At 40.0% G+C, this 16,143-nt stretch overlaps 2 protein-coding genes across 2 annotated transcripts in view; one reads left to right on the forward strand and one right to left on the reverse strand.

Annotated features, from left to right (window-relative positions):
• Positions 1 to 11,731, forward strand: part of LOC132977535 (lysyl oxidase homolog 2A-like) — a 29,501-nt gene extending 17,770 nt beyond the window's left edge. Inside the window, exons 6-14 of the mRNA XM_061042166.1 lie at positions 1,368 to 1,551; positions 3,309 to 3,460; positions 3,543 to 3,710; positions 6,593 to 6,758; positions 7,034 to 7,274; positions 7,528 to 7,643; positions 7,791 to 7,927; positions 8,293 to 8,404; positions 10,531 to 11,731. Coding sequence (XP_060898149.1) covers positions 1,368 to 1,551; positions 3,309 to 3,460; positions 3,543 to 3,710; positions 6,593 to 6,758; positions 7,034 to 7,274; positions 7,528 to 7,643; positions 7,791 to 7,927; positions 8,293 to 8,404; positions 10,531 to 10,601 — 1,347 coding nt within the window. The 3' untranslated portion in view covers positions 10,602 to 11,731. The remainder of the gene's footprint in view (positions 1 to 1,367; positions 1,552 to 3,308; positions 3,461 to 3,542; positions 3,711 to 6,592; positions 6,759 to 7,033; positions 7,275 to 7,527; positions 7,644 to 7,790; positions 7,928 to 8,292; positions 8,405 to 10,530) is intronic.
• On the reverse strand, positions 8,688 to 15,884 carry r3hcc1 (R3H domain and coiled-coil containing 1). Its single transcript, XM_061042167.1, has 8 exons — positions 15,487 to 15,884; positions 14,495 to 14,632; positions 13,036 to 13,522; positions 12,762 to 12,937; positions 12,523 to 12,593; positions 12,348 to 12,443; positions 12,047 to 12,173; positions 8,688 to 10,207 (listed from the first exon to the last, which is right to left on the reverse strand). The coding sequence occupies exons 1-7, from the start codon at positions 15,582 to 15,584 to the stop codon at positions 12,064 to 12,066; spliced, it is 1,176 nt and encodes a 391-aa protein (XP_060898150.1). The 5' UTR covers positions 15,585 to 15,884; the 3' UTR covers positions 8,688 to 10,207; positions 12,047 to 12,063.
• Between the last annotated feature and the right edge of the window lie 259 nt (positions 15,885 to 16,143).

A 16,143-nucleotide genomic window follows, 5' to 3' on the forward strand; every position in this document is an offset into this window, starting at 1 on the left:
GATTATGCACACTTAGGGTTAGCGATTTTTTTCTTCACGGAGAGAAAGTCACTTGTACTTGAAACTAAGCTCCTTTGTGTGTGGTGTTTGGATAAACAATTGTTTAGTGGTCATGTTCAGGGATGTAGGTTTAGGTGAATGATTTTCATTGGATATTGGGGATTTTGTTAGACTGAACAGAACCAGATGCATGAAAGAGTGTTTTATATCAGAAGAAGACAATCTGTTATCTAAGATTATTTCCATTTCAAGTGTTACCTTGTGAGAGAACAACAACAAACTAAAAACTCTTCAACAGGCTGAGAAACACTTTTATGGTGCCATATGGATGATGTTAGTTCCACACAGTGCAGATGTTTCACTTCTCGAATACCTTTTTGTAGCATAGGTCTGAGTGTGTTCAAATGAAAAAGCTGCTGTTGATTCCAAAGGGCTCATTTTAATCTCCAAATCAAAGTCTGTTTTCTGTTCTGACATGCTGCTACATCATTTAACAAAGCACGTGATGTAGCAGCTTCTTCTTTAAGGTGGACACAGACGTGAGTCAGTATGAAACATTTTCCTATAATTAATGTAGATTTGAGTCCAGTGCTGGATTACAACATTGCCTGCGTATTAACAAAAGGGCTCTGTAGACAAACAGCTGGAAACATTTGAGTGGATGAATGCTAAACATCTGTCATAAAGTATTTCAAATGTATTCAATCGAACTGTTGTTTTCCCACTTAGTATTTATTGTATATTAATGAGGTGTTGCTCTGGTAAAACCGCTTTTCTATCCAACCTGCAAAACATGGAAAAATCTTAACATGGTACAACCAGATAAGACACACACAGTGTTTTTATTCCTTTAACTTGTTTTATTTGCATCTTAAAAGAACATGCAGCAGTGTGAGCCTGTGGCAGATTTTGTTTTTTACTCTTGATTCATTATTACTTATTCAATGTATGACAGTTTCAGAATAGACTTTTTTATTTTACTGAAGTTGTTGATGTTACATCTATAGCTAGTCTCAGCGTCGCTTATTGCAATATAGTGTTAAGAGAGGACGAAATGCTCATACACTTGCTCAAAAGCCAAAATATTTATTTAATCAGAACATTTCGACCAGAGGTCTTCTTCAAGTGATCATTTTTGGTTTGTAAAAGTTTTTTCAAAAAAATTGGAGCATTTGAGCGAGTGTGCAGGCATCTCTTCTTCTCTCTGCTGTTTGTGTACTGCCCTGCACCCGCTGTATGTGATGTGTGTATAACTAGCCCTTTTTTCTAAAATGGAAGTTAACCAACCAAAGTAATTATACCCTAAAGATGAAACATATTTTTTTCTGTTACATATTTACCAACTTTTTCTTTGACTGTTTCCATAGCAACCCTTGGTGCGTCTAAGAGGCGGAGCTATGATTGGCGAGGGGAGAGTGGAGGTGTTGAAGAATGGGGAGTGGGGAACAATTTGTGACGACAACTGGAACATTAGAGCTGCCACGGTGGTGTGTCGGGAGCTCGGCTTTGGGAGCGCCAAAGAGGCGTTGACTGGCGCCAGACTGGGTCAAGGTATGATCTACAGATGAGTCTCTGTATAATAATACACCTTTATTCAGCTGTACTGTGATAGAATGGTATAATCATTTAAAAGTAAAAGAAAAATGTAAAAATACTTTTGAGAAGGGATGAGTCATCATTTATAGGTCCTTCTATGGTGTAGAAGTAATCTTTAAAAAGTTAAAACGCTTTGGCCTCTTGGATAAATTGGCTTGATCTAACACTTTAAAAAATGCCAAAGATTATTTTAAAACAGTCATTTACTAAGCTTACAATTTACCATTCCAACAATCTTTTTAGATTAAAGGATCCTTAAAATGTGTGTGATTATCTATTTTATGAATTAGAGCCTCAATAATCCAGATTTTTTTGCGCTTCAAATTAAATCAGGGAGTTATTCTGTTAGCTCACTGCTGACTCCAAATACTGTAACAGTGGTGACCACAGTGACCTTCAGTAATCATCTTGCCTTAATCACATTTCACATTTACAGCATGTATCACTCAACAAAAGTCCAAACAAAACTTGAAGCAGAACTCATTTCCAGCTGTGAAAATGAAGGTGTGGACTTCAACCAGCCACATCCACCTCCACCTTATCGTTGGCCTCTGTGTCCCCACCTGTGTTTGTCCACTTCAATCAGTCTAGAGCCTAAGTCAGCACATAAAGACATGGGGAATGTATGGAGTAGCACATTAATGTTTATACCCTGACCTAGATCCTGATTCTGGGAAATGTAATACGCCACAGCAATATAAAAATCATATGTGCATCGGTGCAGTTGTTCCCTCTTAGGCCTAATTCTCACAGCGAAACATAAGAGTGCACACAATGTTCCAGCAAAGAAGAAAAAAACAGCCTTTATGGGTTCCAGAGGAGGAATTCTGTTATTTGAGCTCGCACAAGGTTATTCCAGGACTTTTCTGTATGTGCTGACAACTGGTTTCTAAAACTGGTGTCACATATAGACCGAAGACTTGGAGGAGCTGATTCTGTTTGTTTTCAGAAGTCACTGAAGTGGACAAATCAGGAATGTCAATGAAACTTAAATGGTGCTTTGTGATTCCCAGATTTGTGGGAGTTTAGTTTCCAGATGTAGCTTTTATACGGACTATACATTTCTCTTTTTACATGTTCTCTTATTTCAGCTTCAAAGTGATACAAACTTAGGCTGAGTTTATTTAATTATTGCAATACTGGTCATTCATTTAATACTTAGGATATATATATTTGTCCTTTTTCATCAGTCAAAACAGGAAACTGGCTATGAGATATCGGCAGAACTGATTTCATCCCGTTGTCATTTTATTTTCCTTCACTGGCTGCCACTCAGGTTCAGTCTCTGGCTGTCGTCTCAGAGACTTTCCTCTCCAGTCACATTTGAATAAAAACCAGCATGGAGGGAATACACACGCATGTTCTTGTGGAAAATCTGCTGGCACACCCTTTATTTTTTATCTCTTGAAAAACAAAAAGGCTCAGAGGGGATTTTTTATTTTTTATTTTACAGGCCTCTTGTGTCTCATTTTCATCTGACATGGCCGACTGCTTGTTTCCTTTGTGCTGCACATCTAGAAAAGAGAACATGTGAATATGCCCAGACTTAAACACACACGTGGGCTGGGCCACTGCTTTTGTAATTAGGGAATACACAAACAAGATGTTAATGCTCCACCTGTTTGTCCATTTTTTTGTCTCAGAAAGTTTAGTCATGAGTTGAACTGAGGGACCTTTTCTTATATGTGCCTGATGTTTTTGTTTCCCTGCAGGGATGGGGCCGGTCCACATGAACGAGGTAGAGTGCTCTGGCTTTGAAAAGTCGCTGACAGAGTGCTACTTCAACCGTGACGCTTTGGGCTGCAGCCACGAGGAAGACGCAGCAGTCAGGTGTAATGTTCCTGCCATGGGCTTCAAAAAAAGAGTGAGTGCCTCTATTTACATTACCAAAAAAAATAGACATTTTTTACAGAACTCGAGAACACATTTGTCTTCTCTTTCCTTAGCTGCGGTTAAATGGCGGCCGTAATCCCTATGAGGGTCGTGTGGAGGTCCTGGCAGAGAGGAACGGCTCTCTGGTGTGGGGCACAGTGTGCAGTGACAGCTGGGGCACCATGGAGGCCATGGTGGTGTGCAGACAGCTAGGTTTGGGCTTTGCCAGCCACTCTTTCCAGGTCAGTTCCTACAGTATGAGTAAATGTTCATCTCCACACTCACTTTCAAGAATCATCTTTAAAATGAGCTTATCTTTGTGACAGACTTAAAGGAGATAGTTTGAGAGGCAGTTAAAGCTTTGGCACTCCTTTATGCTTCCATTACGGTTCATTTCATAAGATTTTGGACAAAACACTTTGAAATGAAATTGTATGAAATTGTGTTGTGGGAGACTGTTCCCTGCAGAAACTGAGATTTCAACAACAGAACAGCAGGTATGAGGTTAGCAGTGAAACTTTATGCAAGATAATAAAGGGATGATACACACTTTTTAAACGTAAAGACACAAAGAAAGAACATAAAACAGACTTATCAGTAGAAGGTCAGAAGCCATACAGTGTATACTTTGGCCCTCCCCTTCATTAGCTGGAGAGAAAAAGTACTTTAATATTTGTATATACAATCTTAACTTCAGGACTGTTAGAATCTTTTAGGAGTACATCAACCGTTAAAAGTATAGGAGATAAAATTCAGTTTACAGCCATGTGTAATACGGACCATAAGAAGCCACTATGGCATTATTGCTATTTCAATATTCATGTTTTGGGGAGGCCATTAACTCTCACTCTAAAAGGCTTGAGATTTATTGACCCCAGAGGGCAAAGTAAACATGTGGCTGTCTTGGAAACATCAAAAACACACAGTCGGTGCTGAGTGTAGGTCAGCGATGGTAAACCTATGACACAGTTGAGCTTTAAACTCCTCAGCAGGAGAGATGGGGGAAGCCTTCATTAGCTGTTTGAAGTTTGATGGAACTTTCCACTTCTTAAGCCTTTGGGCTTTAGTGGAATATTTTGGCAGCGTCACAGTCCTGTCCTGCTTACGTTTCCTCTTTTTATCTCAAAGGAGACGCCAGTGGTTCCTTTATGTCACAAGGTGACAGGCTGGTAAAGTGAAAGCCCCCCCCCCCCCCTTGCATTCTTTAAATATTCTTATTGAAAGGCTTAAACCTGTGTTGTTGTAAGTGTGGTTAATAGAAGATGATATAGGTCTGGAAAATATGTGTGAATCATGATAACAGCAGGAGGTTTTATGAGGGGAACCTGGACAGGATCTGTTGGAGGCAGTTTGTCTCTCTAAAGAGTGTTTAGGACAATTATGGGCAATGTTTTTCTAATGGAGCAATACGTAAACATGTCATTATATGTTTGTGGTTGTGGTGGAATTTCTGTAGTTATTTAGATTATTAATGTCAGTCACACCTGACAGAGTTCAGCTATTATTAGAACACCAAGTACAGCTTAGACAGTGACAACTGTTCTTCCTGATATTTGCAAGGATGTTTGGTAGACTTATTGTCTGCTCCAGTGTTATAGATGTCACAGTTTAGTCTAGGTGGGTCAATGTGACACGACCCTGATAATGATAATGTCGAGTACAGAAGTGTGATGTTGAATCATGTCTCCTCATGAGTATTCATCTGATGTATAAACTTTCATCAACGTAAGCCATCTGAGTCAACTGAGTCTTATTGTATGGAGTCAAGTCTTAATAATTTCCTCGACAGTGGTCACTGCTGGAGCCCTCGCCCTTTAGTCAACTACAATTCAACCTTATCATTCTCTGAAGAGCTGTGAAATAAAGTGTCTACTTGTGATTCAATTATTTCCCTTTAGAATAAGTAAATTCTGTGCCGAGTCAAATAACCAGGTGATCACATCATAATAACACGTCCCTTTGTCAGTACATAAAAGTTCTTAACAGGAGGCTCAGGAGCGATAAATGTCTGCTCTTTGTTACCACAGCAGAGAGGCTTCAGCCCCTCCAGAGACTCTTTCCTGTCTGACTTTTAAATACTTCTGCAGGCGAAACCCACCACCACATGGAACAAATGACACAGAGCTTGAGCTATACCGCTGCATGTCTGTCCACCTCAGCCCACCATCATACCTCCCACATCCATATCCCTCAGCTCAATGTCTTCCTCATGAATCCCCTGCTTCCATGGAAGTTGATGGAAAGTCTTCTCTCACAGGTCATTTCCCTGAAGTCTGCGAAATGCTGTAATAAGGCTGAGTCAGCAGAATATCTCCTGCTCTCTGTCTGTGTGTGTCTGTGTGTGTGTGTGTGTGTGAGAGAGAGTGTGTGTGAGAGAGTGATGAACTCTGATTAGATTTTCCTTGTGGGACATCTGACATTAAATGTCTGCAAATTAAATGTAGGAGAAAAAAAACAAGTTAATGTTTGGGGTTGAAACGCTCCCACACAAACTTCCAAAACAGCTTGAGCATGAGATGCTCATCTTTTTGATTCAAATCAGCTGTGGTAAACAGAAAGGACCTACGAAATGAAACTGAAGACATTGCAGGATTAAACTGATCAAAGACGTTTAACTTATTAGTTTGGGTTATGACCTTACAAAGCAGAACAAATCACATTTTCAAACATTTTAAACAAACTTTGCCAGCTGCTGGATCTATACGTTCCCTACCAACATCCAAGTGATATCAATCTCCCTATTTAAGGAGACTCAACTTGGACTCGATCACTCGGCTGCCCTGAAGCCTTGGCTAGTCTTCAGACCTGAAAGGAAAAAGTGACATGACCTGGGAAACCCACAGATCAATAAGAATAGTGAAGAGAGCAACAGACAGGCCCCGCATATCCCACAGCTTGAAATGTTAAACCCATCAGGCTTTGCATTAAAGGATGTGAGTAATGACGAGGCAGTTCTAAAAGAAAAGGTTGAAATAATGCTGTGATTTTTTTTAATTGTGGAGTTCTCTACAATGCATTTACACTTTTTCTCTACAGTTACAGTTCTGTCTGAACCCGCTCAGATGCATTTGGTCGATGGGCTTCATCTCACTCATATTTGGTAACTCTGCTTCTCTTTTATCAGGAAACTTGGTACTGGGCAGGAGATCCCACAGCTGATGCCATTGTGATGAGCGGAGTGAGGTGTTCAGGGACAGAGCTGACTCTGGATCAGTGTCTACATCATGGGAAACACGTCGACTGTAAGAAAGGAGGGGGACGCTTCGCTGCTGGGGTCTCTTGTACTCAGAGTAAGAAGCTTTAAGATACAATCCCTGTGTACTTTAAGAGTCTTTTAATTTTTCATTAAAGACATTTAGAGAAGTCACATTATGAAAAGCATTGGTGTATATGATCAAATGAATTATGCACGAGTTACATTAGTTTCTCCACTTCCAGGTTTCTGGTGTTTTGTGTGAATACGCCAGAGAGGACCTGGTGCTATTCCGCTACTTTGAAAACTTTTAAAGTTTGCTGATTCAGTCTGTTCCTAACCACCACATTTCTTGTTTTCTCTCCCTCCCAGCGGCCCCAGACCTGGTCCTCAATGCCCAGGTTGTGGAGCAGACCACCTACCTGGAGGACAGACCAATGTACGCGCTGGAGTGTGCCCAGGAGGAGCACTGTCTGTCCACCAGCGCAGACAAAGCCGACCCCAGGTCTTACCGTCGCCTCCTACGCTTCTCCTCCCAGATCCACAACAATGGACAGTCAGACTTCAGGCCGCGCGCCGCTCATCACTCCTGGATCTGGCACGAGTGTCACAGGTGAGACTGCAGTTAAACTGTCTTTAGTTGGATGCAAATAAATGATGGTATCCAATAAATGAACAATCTAGTTTCCTTTAAATTCCTGCATTCCTCTGACTTTCAGGCTTATTCCTGCTTTAGTCTTTCTTTAAATGCTGTCTGGGCTGTTGTCATGGATTAGTGCATGTCAGTTATTATGAAGCTTCTAATTATCGTTATAAATATATACGATGTTTGAAGATCATGGTTTTCTTTCCCTTGTTAAATCCAGACATTACCACAGCATGGAGGTTTTCACCCACTATGACCTGCTGAGTCTAAACGGCACCAAAGTGGCCGAGGGTCACAAAGCCAGCTTCTGTCTAGAGGACACATATTGTGAAGAAGGTAAAGACACCTTTCTTACTTCCTGGTTTATTTTTTAGGACATACTGTGCTTCGTGTAGTCCTATTCTAGTTCCTTTCTTAAAGTAAAAACATAAATAAATCAGTCTCATCCAAAATATTCACAACGTTGTGGAATGTTACCACCAGGTATCCAGAAGAGGTATGAATGTGAAAACTTTGGAGCGCAGGGCATCACGGTGGGCTGCTGGGATACCTACAGACACGACATCGACTGTCAGTGGATTGACATCACAGACATCAAGCCAGGGGACTACATCTTGCAGGTAAGACATGTTGTCTGCCAGTCTACACCTAGTAGATCTACTACATCTGTGCTGGAAAGATCATCTCATCTCCAGCCAGCTTAGACTTACAGACCAAACATATACCTCAACTTTCCACCTCTCTGCATCTGCTTGAGTTTGGCATTCAGCCTAAGCACACTCTTACTGAGACATAAATAAGAGAGCAGGGGTTGTGGAAGGACAGACACTAAATTTACAACCACCAGATTGGAAGACATAGCCAACAAAGAAATATCTCTATTAGTTGCGTCATTTAAAACTCACTACCAGTTAAATCTGAACTTCTATTACTAACTCTATAGTGTTGCTCTCAGATGTTTGACAAACATTTTTGATTCCCCCAGGTTGTGATAAACCCGAATTATGAAGTGGCAGAATCAGATTACTCCAACAACATTATGAGGTGCCGCTCCCGTTACGATGGACATCGGATATGGACATTCAACTGTCATATAGGTGAGAACTTTACCTGAAAATGATCTAAATCTGACAGAAACATACATAGCTTGATGATAAAGAACTTCCAATCAAATGTTAAATATGACTTTTGTTTGTCCCCTTTACATTGGGTTGTTTTGATTCTAGTCACTGGATACATTTGAGTGGAAATATGTTTAAAGTGAGTCACAGCTGACACTTTGTAAACTGATATTTGCCAAGGTTTTGTTCTAAATAAGAGTCAACAAGATACAGAATGTCCCTACTCTCCTAACACATTACTGACTGCTGTAGACGTTCATAACAACTGAACAACTCTGAAACTTCATTCACACAATTAATCAAGTTTAAAATAAACGTTTCAATGGAACAGTTCCACATTTATTTCTATAATCCACACTTCTTTTTCCTGAAACTCTTCAATAAATGCAGTTCAATTCTACAATATTGGACGCAAAACTGTCCTGTCACTCTCACATCAGGCACATGTACATAAGAGCATAACATGTAAACATCCTATTTCAGTGTGACAAAAAAATGAAACAGTTTACATCTTCTACTAGATAACAAAGTATAGAATTCTCTCTGAATAGCGTTGTCCCTTCAGAGTCTTACCTGTGCATGAAGAACTTAGAGGTAAGACTTGTGTTAAGTCAATGACAGCGAAACAAAAGAGAGTATAGGAACAGATTCATACTGTAGGCATCCAAAGCACAAACTTTAGTTAGTCAAAAACGGTTAAATTTGTAATGAGGAGAAAGACACTAAACATTCTGCCTCTAAGGAAACAATGCAGAGTTAATTGTGACACAAAAAAAAACACTTGAAAAATAACTTAACATCTTAGAACATGTTTACAAAAAATAAGAATCTTTAAAATGAACTACAAAATTAGAAAATAACTATTGAGTCCAGTATGACATTAATGTGAAACGCTGTCTTACCTTAGTAACAGATCTGATTCTGTTAATGAAACTAGCTTACATTTATGAATTGGAGTCGTTTCCTTCCTATAAAATCTGGCCGTGACTCCAGCACACAGTGTGATCAAACATCTTTAACCAAGTCCTGAGAATCAATCCTTAAGAGAATTACAAACTAAGAACCAGTCTGTAGGATTTAGTGACATCTAGTGGTTGCAGAAGGCAACAACTCCTCTAATACCTAACAAAGAATCACAAAGACCGCCGGCTGAGCTAGATTTGTCCCTTTTGGGCTTCTGTAAGTACATTAAAGTGCAAAAAAATGTTCTCTGTTTAGGAGGACCCACTAGGTACAAAGGCTTGTTTAAATTTACCCAAAACACAACTATTCTTGTTTTTAGGTTTTGAACTAATAAACATTTGAATAACTATTAAATTAATCAGTGCCATAAGAAACCCTAAATCTTACACAATGATGTGAATGAATAACTGCTTGTATAGATTTACTATATCAATCCTACATCACTTTGGCAAAGAGGAAACAAAAACCTCTTTCTGGAACACCCTTGATACACCCTTCACTTTCAAGGCAACACGTTATCCAATCAGATCAGAATAAGCTATGTACTCCGATTTTATCCAATGATATCAGAGTAATTCATATTTACTTATGTAACACTTGTGCACCATCGTTTTATAAAAAGTGATAGGAATCACATTTTGAGTTTCCAAAGGTGTCTGGGACAAGCTGCATCTTTGAGGCTGTAGTGATTTAGTGTTCAGATCGAGATCTTAGACTTCACCAGGATGGGTCTCGCCTATCAGTTATAGTCACTCTCTTCACACTCTGGAGCCTCTTCAGAGTTAGAGTGAAGGGAGGCAGACCTCTACTGGATCCCTGAGTAGAAAAAAGAAAGACTGTTGGAGGCAAATCTCAAAGTTACATTTCACTTTTAGAAACAAAAAGTTGGGCTGACTAAGAGAACACTTACGGGTAAAGGAAATAAATTTGCTATTAGAAATGATAGAAACATGGAAGGATTTCCAGCCCTGGATACTGTCAGAACTTCTTGTTCAGATGTTACGATGTTGACAGATCAAAAAGGGATTGGCACCGTCTTTAAATTTTGATTTCTGATCAGCTGCTTCAGCATTTGATTTGTGTTGTGAAACAAAGTATCGCTGTCGTTTTCATCTTTATTTCCCCGTCCAACTCCACAGGTGGCTCACTGGGTTCAGACATAGACGACATGTTCCCTGGATTGCTGACCAATCAGCTTTCACGCAGGTAGACCGAAGATGGACAGCGCGGACGGATATTAGGGGAGTGAATATGAATATTTGACAACCACTAGAGGAGCGGTGCTGGATTGTTGTTGGGCTCAGGGCTCAACCAGTACAATGGACAATGACTTAATGGGAGAACAAAGTGCTTGCTTACTGGATCTACTACATTCAGCTTTACCAAAGTGTTCTTATCTCTTCACTGCTTCATGCCTTTGTTGTCAGTGAAATGAAGGTTTTGATATGGTGCTTATCAGGAGAGACAGGTAGCAACCACATAACTTATTCTATTAATGATGTTAAAAGTTGCCTTCAAAGCCAAAGTGTAAGGAGTCTGGGAAGAATCTCAAACCAAAAACCACCCTCATACTTTGACTGAATTTTCTTTTGATTGATGCAAACAGTCTTCTCCTGAATTTTGGTGCTACAACTGACTGCACTCTATGTTTTTCCTTAATTCTTCCACAAGATTAGAATTGAAAACAAAGACAGTATAATCTTCATTATACGAGCTATGATTCGAGAAAAAACAAAACCTCCTTTGTTTATAATTCTGTATTAAACTATTAATGGTGCTGAATTGAAACCCAAACTGCAGTATGGGCTACCAGAAGCTGGATTCATTTTGTCATACCTGTCAGAGGGCCTCGAGTGGTGAATGCATTAGATATTTAGAGATATTTATCACAAGTGCTGGTTGGATTGGTTCCTAATTATGATTTTCAGTCATAAATTGTCAAAATTGAGCTGAGTGGGAAGGTGCTTCTATTCCAAAGATTTTGCGTTCCACAAACTTGAGCTTCACTTTGCTAAATCTTTTATTTATTAATGTTTCATTCTTGGTTTCCTTGGTAACATGCTTTGTACATCCAGTCAGCTTCTTCCTCAGTGTTGTTACATCATTACCATCAGGGACTATGATTATATTGTGGTTGTTCTGTAAAAGCCACAAATGTATGTGAATATGCCTCCTCATTGTTTTGTAAATTAGTTTGTTTTTAATGGCGCAAATTCAAGAGTCCTTAATTTTGAAAGGGTACTTGTTACTTGCTTGCTGCCTGACTGTTTTATTTTGTATGCATGGGTGAATGTGGGAAAGTATTACATTTTTTTAAAATAAAAAAATGGTCAAAGCAGATCCCATTTATGATGTTGAGTCTTAATGTTCCGGGGTAGAAGTGAAACAAAGACCAAAGGTCATGAGAGACATAGCAGCGACATAATAGAAATGTACCGAATACTACAGTAAATGGTGTTTCACATTCTGTTAGCTGATACATGTGTTATGTGTCATCCTCAGATCATCAGCAAACAGCGATAATAGTTATAGTTGAACCATCACCACATCTCTAACAATGTCAGATTTGACCTTTCCTGGTTTCTTTTTAAATTCAATAGTGTGTTGATTTAAAATGCTTATAACTTTATTTGAACTTTGGTTAGTCGTGTTTACCTGCATTAGCCGACACTTTAGTATTTCTGCACTCTGCTGCGTCCCTGCAGCCCCAAGGCTCTGCTCACCATCCGCTGTGCAACAGCAGAGTCTGTCCTGGGACGTTCCTTCACTGGCTGGATAAACTCTGGAAGACAGCACACCCACAACCATTTGATCCAAATCCTCCAGTGCTAAAACTTAATTATTCACAGAAACCCCAGAAAGGCTCCTAAATACTAACAAAGATATTACTCCTTAAGATAAACGTTCTTTACTACATCAAGCATTACATGTCAAATAAGTTAAGTAGATTCTCTACCTGCATGTCGAAAGGCTTTGCCTTTGGCTTTTCTACTCCCTTTAGCCAGAGCTCTTGCCTTTAGCAGCGGATGGGAGATGGAGAGGGCATGAAGTGCTGTAGAAGACATCGCTATATGTGAGCACAGTCATTCATTATTTAACCTCAATCTGTGCACTGTAGTGAGTCTTTTTACCTGCTGACTCACTGGAGAAAACCCCCAGGGCATGTGTGTTATCTATCCACTTGATCTTCATTCCACCATCACTGTGACAGACAGGGGAGTCATTAGTAACTAGATCACCTGTCTGAGATCATCTAGATAGGAAATTCATTAGGGTTTTGCTTAAAGCCACAGATGTAAAGTGTTAATCACACACATTAGCTACAGACACAAACTGACAGCTGGCTAACAGGTTCAGGCTCTAAACTTACCTATACTCAGCGAAAGCATCCAGGAGGTCATCTGTTTTGAACATAGGAGGGAAGTTGTAAATCTCGATCACATGGCGAAACTCATCCGGGTTTATATACACGTTCTCATACAAGGAGTAGTCGTTGTGAACATGCTCAATGGAAAAAGCTACAGCCTCTTTTATATGTGCCTTGATCTGTGGCCCAAATAAAAAAAGAGAGAGAAAATGAAATATGAATGTTAATCCAAAAACACTTTAGCACAGAGCTGTGGACAATAACTCTATGATCATACCAAACTAGCAAGATCTTCAGTGTCCTCATCCTCCTCCAGAGTCATGTCAGCAAAGCAGGCCACAGTCTGGCCCCATACGAGGGGCTCAGCGTCATGAGGCGTCTGCAGAATCTGAGGACAAAGCTCTGAGCTGTCAGAAACATGACTGAGGTTACTGTCTGATGATGCACTGGGGGCCGTTTCCTGACTGGCTGTGGGGGAGGACATGGTGTTTTCTGTAGTTTCAGGCCTGGAACAAGAGTCAGGTGAGCTGCTGATGCAGCTATAGCTACTTGAAGCTGGCACAGGTAACTCTTGGTCTCCTGAGGGTATCTGGGAGTTTTGTAAGGACAGTCTCTTGCGAACTGCTCTTGGCATGTAAAGTGGTTTGTCTGGCCTCTTCGATGCTTTGCTTCGCGGTGTGCTCGAATGTTTGGTCTTGAGAGTGCTCTCCATCTCACATGGGCTGGTGTTGCCTTCTGGGTCACTTTCTTCCTCCCCCTCAAGCCTACAGGAAAATATCAATGGTTTTACAATGAACAACTAATAAAAGTGTTCCACAAAAAGATCTTCATTTAAACTGTGATTTAGAAGATTAGACAAGAAAAATCTTAAACAAAACACATCAAATCTAAAAAGGGGAAGTTCAAATACCAAGCACTGTGTCCAGGATGGTTATCGCACATCACATACAGAAGATTTATTTTTTCAATAAAAATTGTGAATGATAAGATTATCATCATCATTATCTACAGTGAGGTGATCGGGCACTACTACTACCCGACTTCCCTTACACCCAGCCTCTACCATCCCACTTTGTCATCCCCACAACCACCGCCGCCCTCAGTCATGCACAGCCTGCACCGACCTCCACCTCAGCGGCGAGGAGGTGTGAACAACAGGAACTCGAGGAATACAAAGAAGAAATCCTTCCTGCGTCTTATCACATCTCCTACGTCCCCATTTCTCTTAACAACGAGTATGCTCTTTTACCTGCTATTTTGTAAAGCACCCGAGATAACACACACTTAAATTGGCGCTATACAAGTAATGATTGATTGATTGATCATTATCTCTGGATAATATATCTGACTGTTCACCAACATAGGCATCAAAACCAACTTTGAATTTGCAAGAAGTTTAAATAGTTTGCTGATAGGGGCGCTGGTGGTTCAGTGGTTAGTGCGCGCACCCCATGTACGGAGGTAATAGTCGTCCAATCGGGCGGCCAAGGTTCGAATCTGACATGTGGCTCCTTTCCCGCATGTCATTCCAAACTCTCTCTCTCCCTGATTTCCAACTCTATCCACTGTCCTATCTCTACAATAAATGCACAAAATACCCCCAAAAAATCATCTCAAAATAGTGCTGATAAATTTGAGTCTATAAAGAACTGTAGCATCAATACAACTCAACAGTATTTTGTTTCTTTTAAAGGGTTAAACGTTTGAAAATTCAGTGACATATTTTTGTTTGGTACCTGAGCTCAGAATAGCAGACCACAACCTGACGACACCAGCTGTCTCCTACTGAGAAGGTAGTCAGGTCGGGTAGGTCCTCAATGGTCTGGTGGATCAGGTACCGTAGTGTGCTGGGTAGAGGGGGGAACAGGAGGACCCTGGGTAGAGACACAAAAGGTGTTACAGCACAGAAAGAAAATAACAGCATATTTTACTTTAAAGGTTTTAAAGAAAGTTTTAGATAACCCAAACTTTGTTTCAGCATCAAGGTGACTTAATCATTGAGTTCAAAAGTCGTAGACTAAAATATCTAAAAGCACAAGACATTATATGATGTGTGAAATAAAGAAGTATATGATAGCATGCACCATTTCTATATCAGAAGTACATGTAAGCAAATGTGTGGCAGTAACTCACACTGCAGTGAAGCATGAGTTCAGATGACCCTCACTCAGGTGCTTCTGATCTCATCATCAGAGGGTCGTCAAATAAATCAACTGTCACCTAGTGCCTACATGTTACAAATATGTCGGGGTCCCAAGCTTCCAGGGAATCATTGCTTATGATGTAGCATTGTGACAGTCATCAACATAACACCAGAACTATTAGAAAATGTCAGAAGTCAAACTGCTGTTCTGGGCAAAGAGGAGCTTTTCAGTTTCAAATCATGGCAACCCTCAAGGTTTCAATGAACTAAATGAAGCTTTGCAGAAACTGGAGGAGTTGTGTCCACAGCAAGATCACTGAACGTCCTAACACCATCAGAAAATCAATCATCTTTGTTCCCCAAGAGATGGAAAAGTAACTCTATCACAGGTACACTTTGTTAAATAGAGAGGGCCATAATGATACACTGATGAGAATATTTCTAGGGGGTGTTTGTCTAACTAAAGGAAGATAGAAGAGAGATGCACAAATGATTTTAACACACTTTGCCTAACCAAATAAAAAAACACAGTACACACACATAAAAGGCTAACACATTACTGTTGTTATTAGGTGTAAACCATACCTTTTACGGTCGCTCTTCTGTTCGTATATTCCCACCTCTTCTTTGACATGATGCACAAATTGACACTGCTCCTTTATGGAAAAACTGTGAAATGCCATCGAAACAAGGAAACGGGTCCTGAGGAGGACAATGTTCGGACAAATATCAAATTATCTTCTTAATTTAGTGGCAAAACATGTCCATCACTTGATATTTATAGCCTATGATACAGCACAAGCTTATTACAAACAGTACAGTATGACCGGCTAGTAAGCAACCATAGTTAATAAAACTACGCTAAATTAATATATCTTCGTAAGTTAAAGTACATTTGAAATGAAAGCTATGTTTTTTATTCCCTCACATAATGTTACACCAAACGATACTAACTTTAAAACAAAGCTAACAGGCTTCAGTAATCGAAATTAAATTGAGTAGGTACTTGGCAATTCGGATACAGCCACTGTTGAAGATGCTAACTAGCTGTTTTTTTTTTACCCTCCGGAAACTCAGGAAACAACCGGCTATTTTGGAATTTGCTCATATCCGGTGTGATTTTTTCAAAATAAAAGCGACCTCCCCAGGGGTGTGTGCAGGGCATAAGCCTAATGTCATATTTACAGTATATGGTGCAAGGGTTGTAATGGGACACTGTGGGACACCCATGAAATATGGTTG

Source organism: Labrus mixtus, chromosome 7 (assembly GCF_963584025.1).
Source record: "Labrus mixtus chromosome 7, fLabMix1.1, whole genome shotgun sequence".
Lineage (NCBI taxonomy): Eukaryota > Metazoa > Chordata > Actinopteri > Labriformes > Labridae > Labrus > Labrus mixtus.

Bases quoted from the DNA above. Each gene is read 5' to 3' on its own strand.
- r3hcc1 (XM_061042167.1), bottom strand. From the start codon at position 15,584: ATGGCATTTCACAGTTTTTCCATAAAGGAGCAGTGTCAATTTGTGCAT. The intron at 14,633-15,486 runs GTATGGTTTACA...GTCTCTACCCAG, and splicing joins CAGAAGAGCGACCGTAAAAG to GGTCCTCCTGTTCCCCCCTC. The intron at 13,523-14,494 runs GTACCAAACAAA...ATTTTCCTGTAG, and splicing joins GTCTGCTATTCTGAGCTCAG to GCTTGAGGGGGAGGAAGAAA.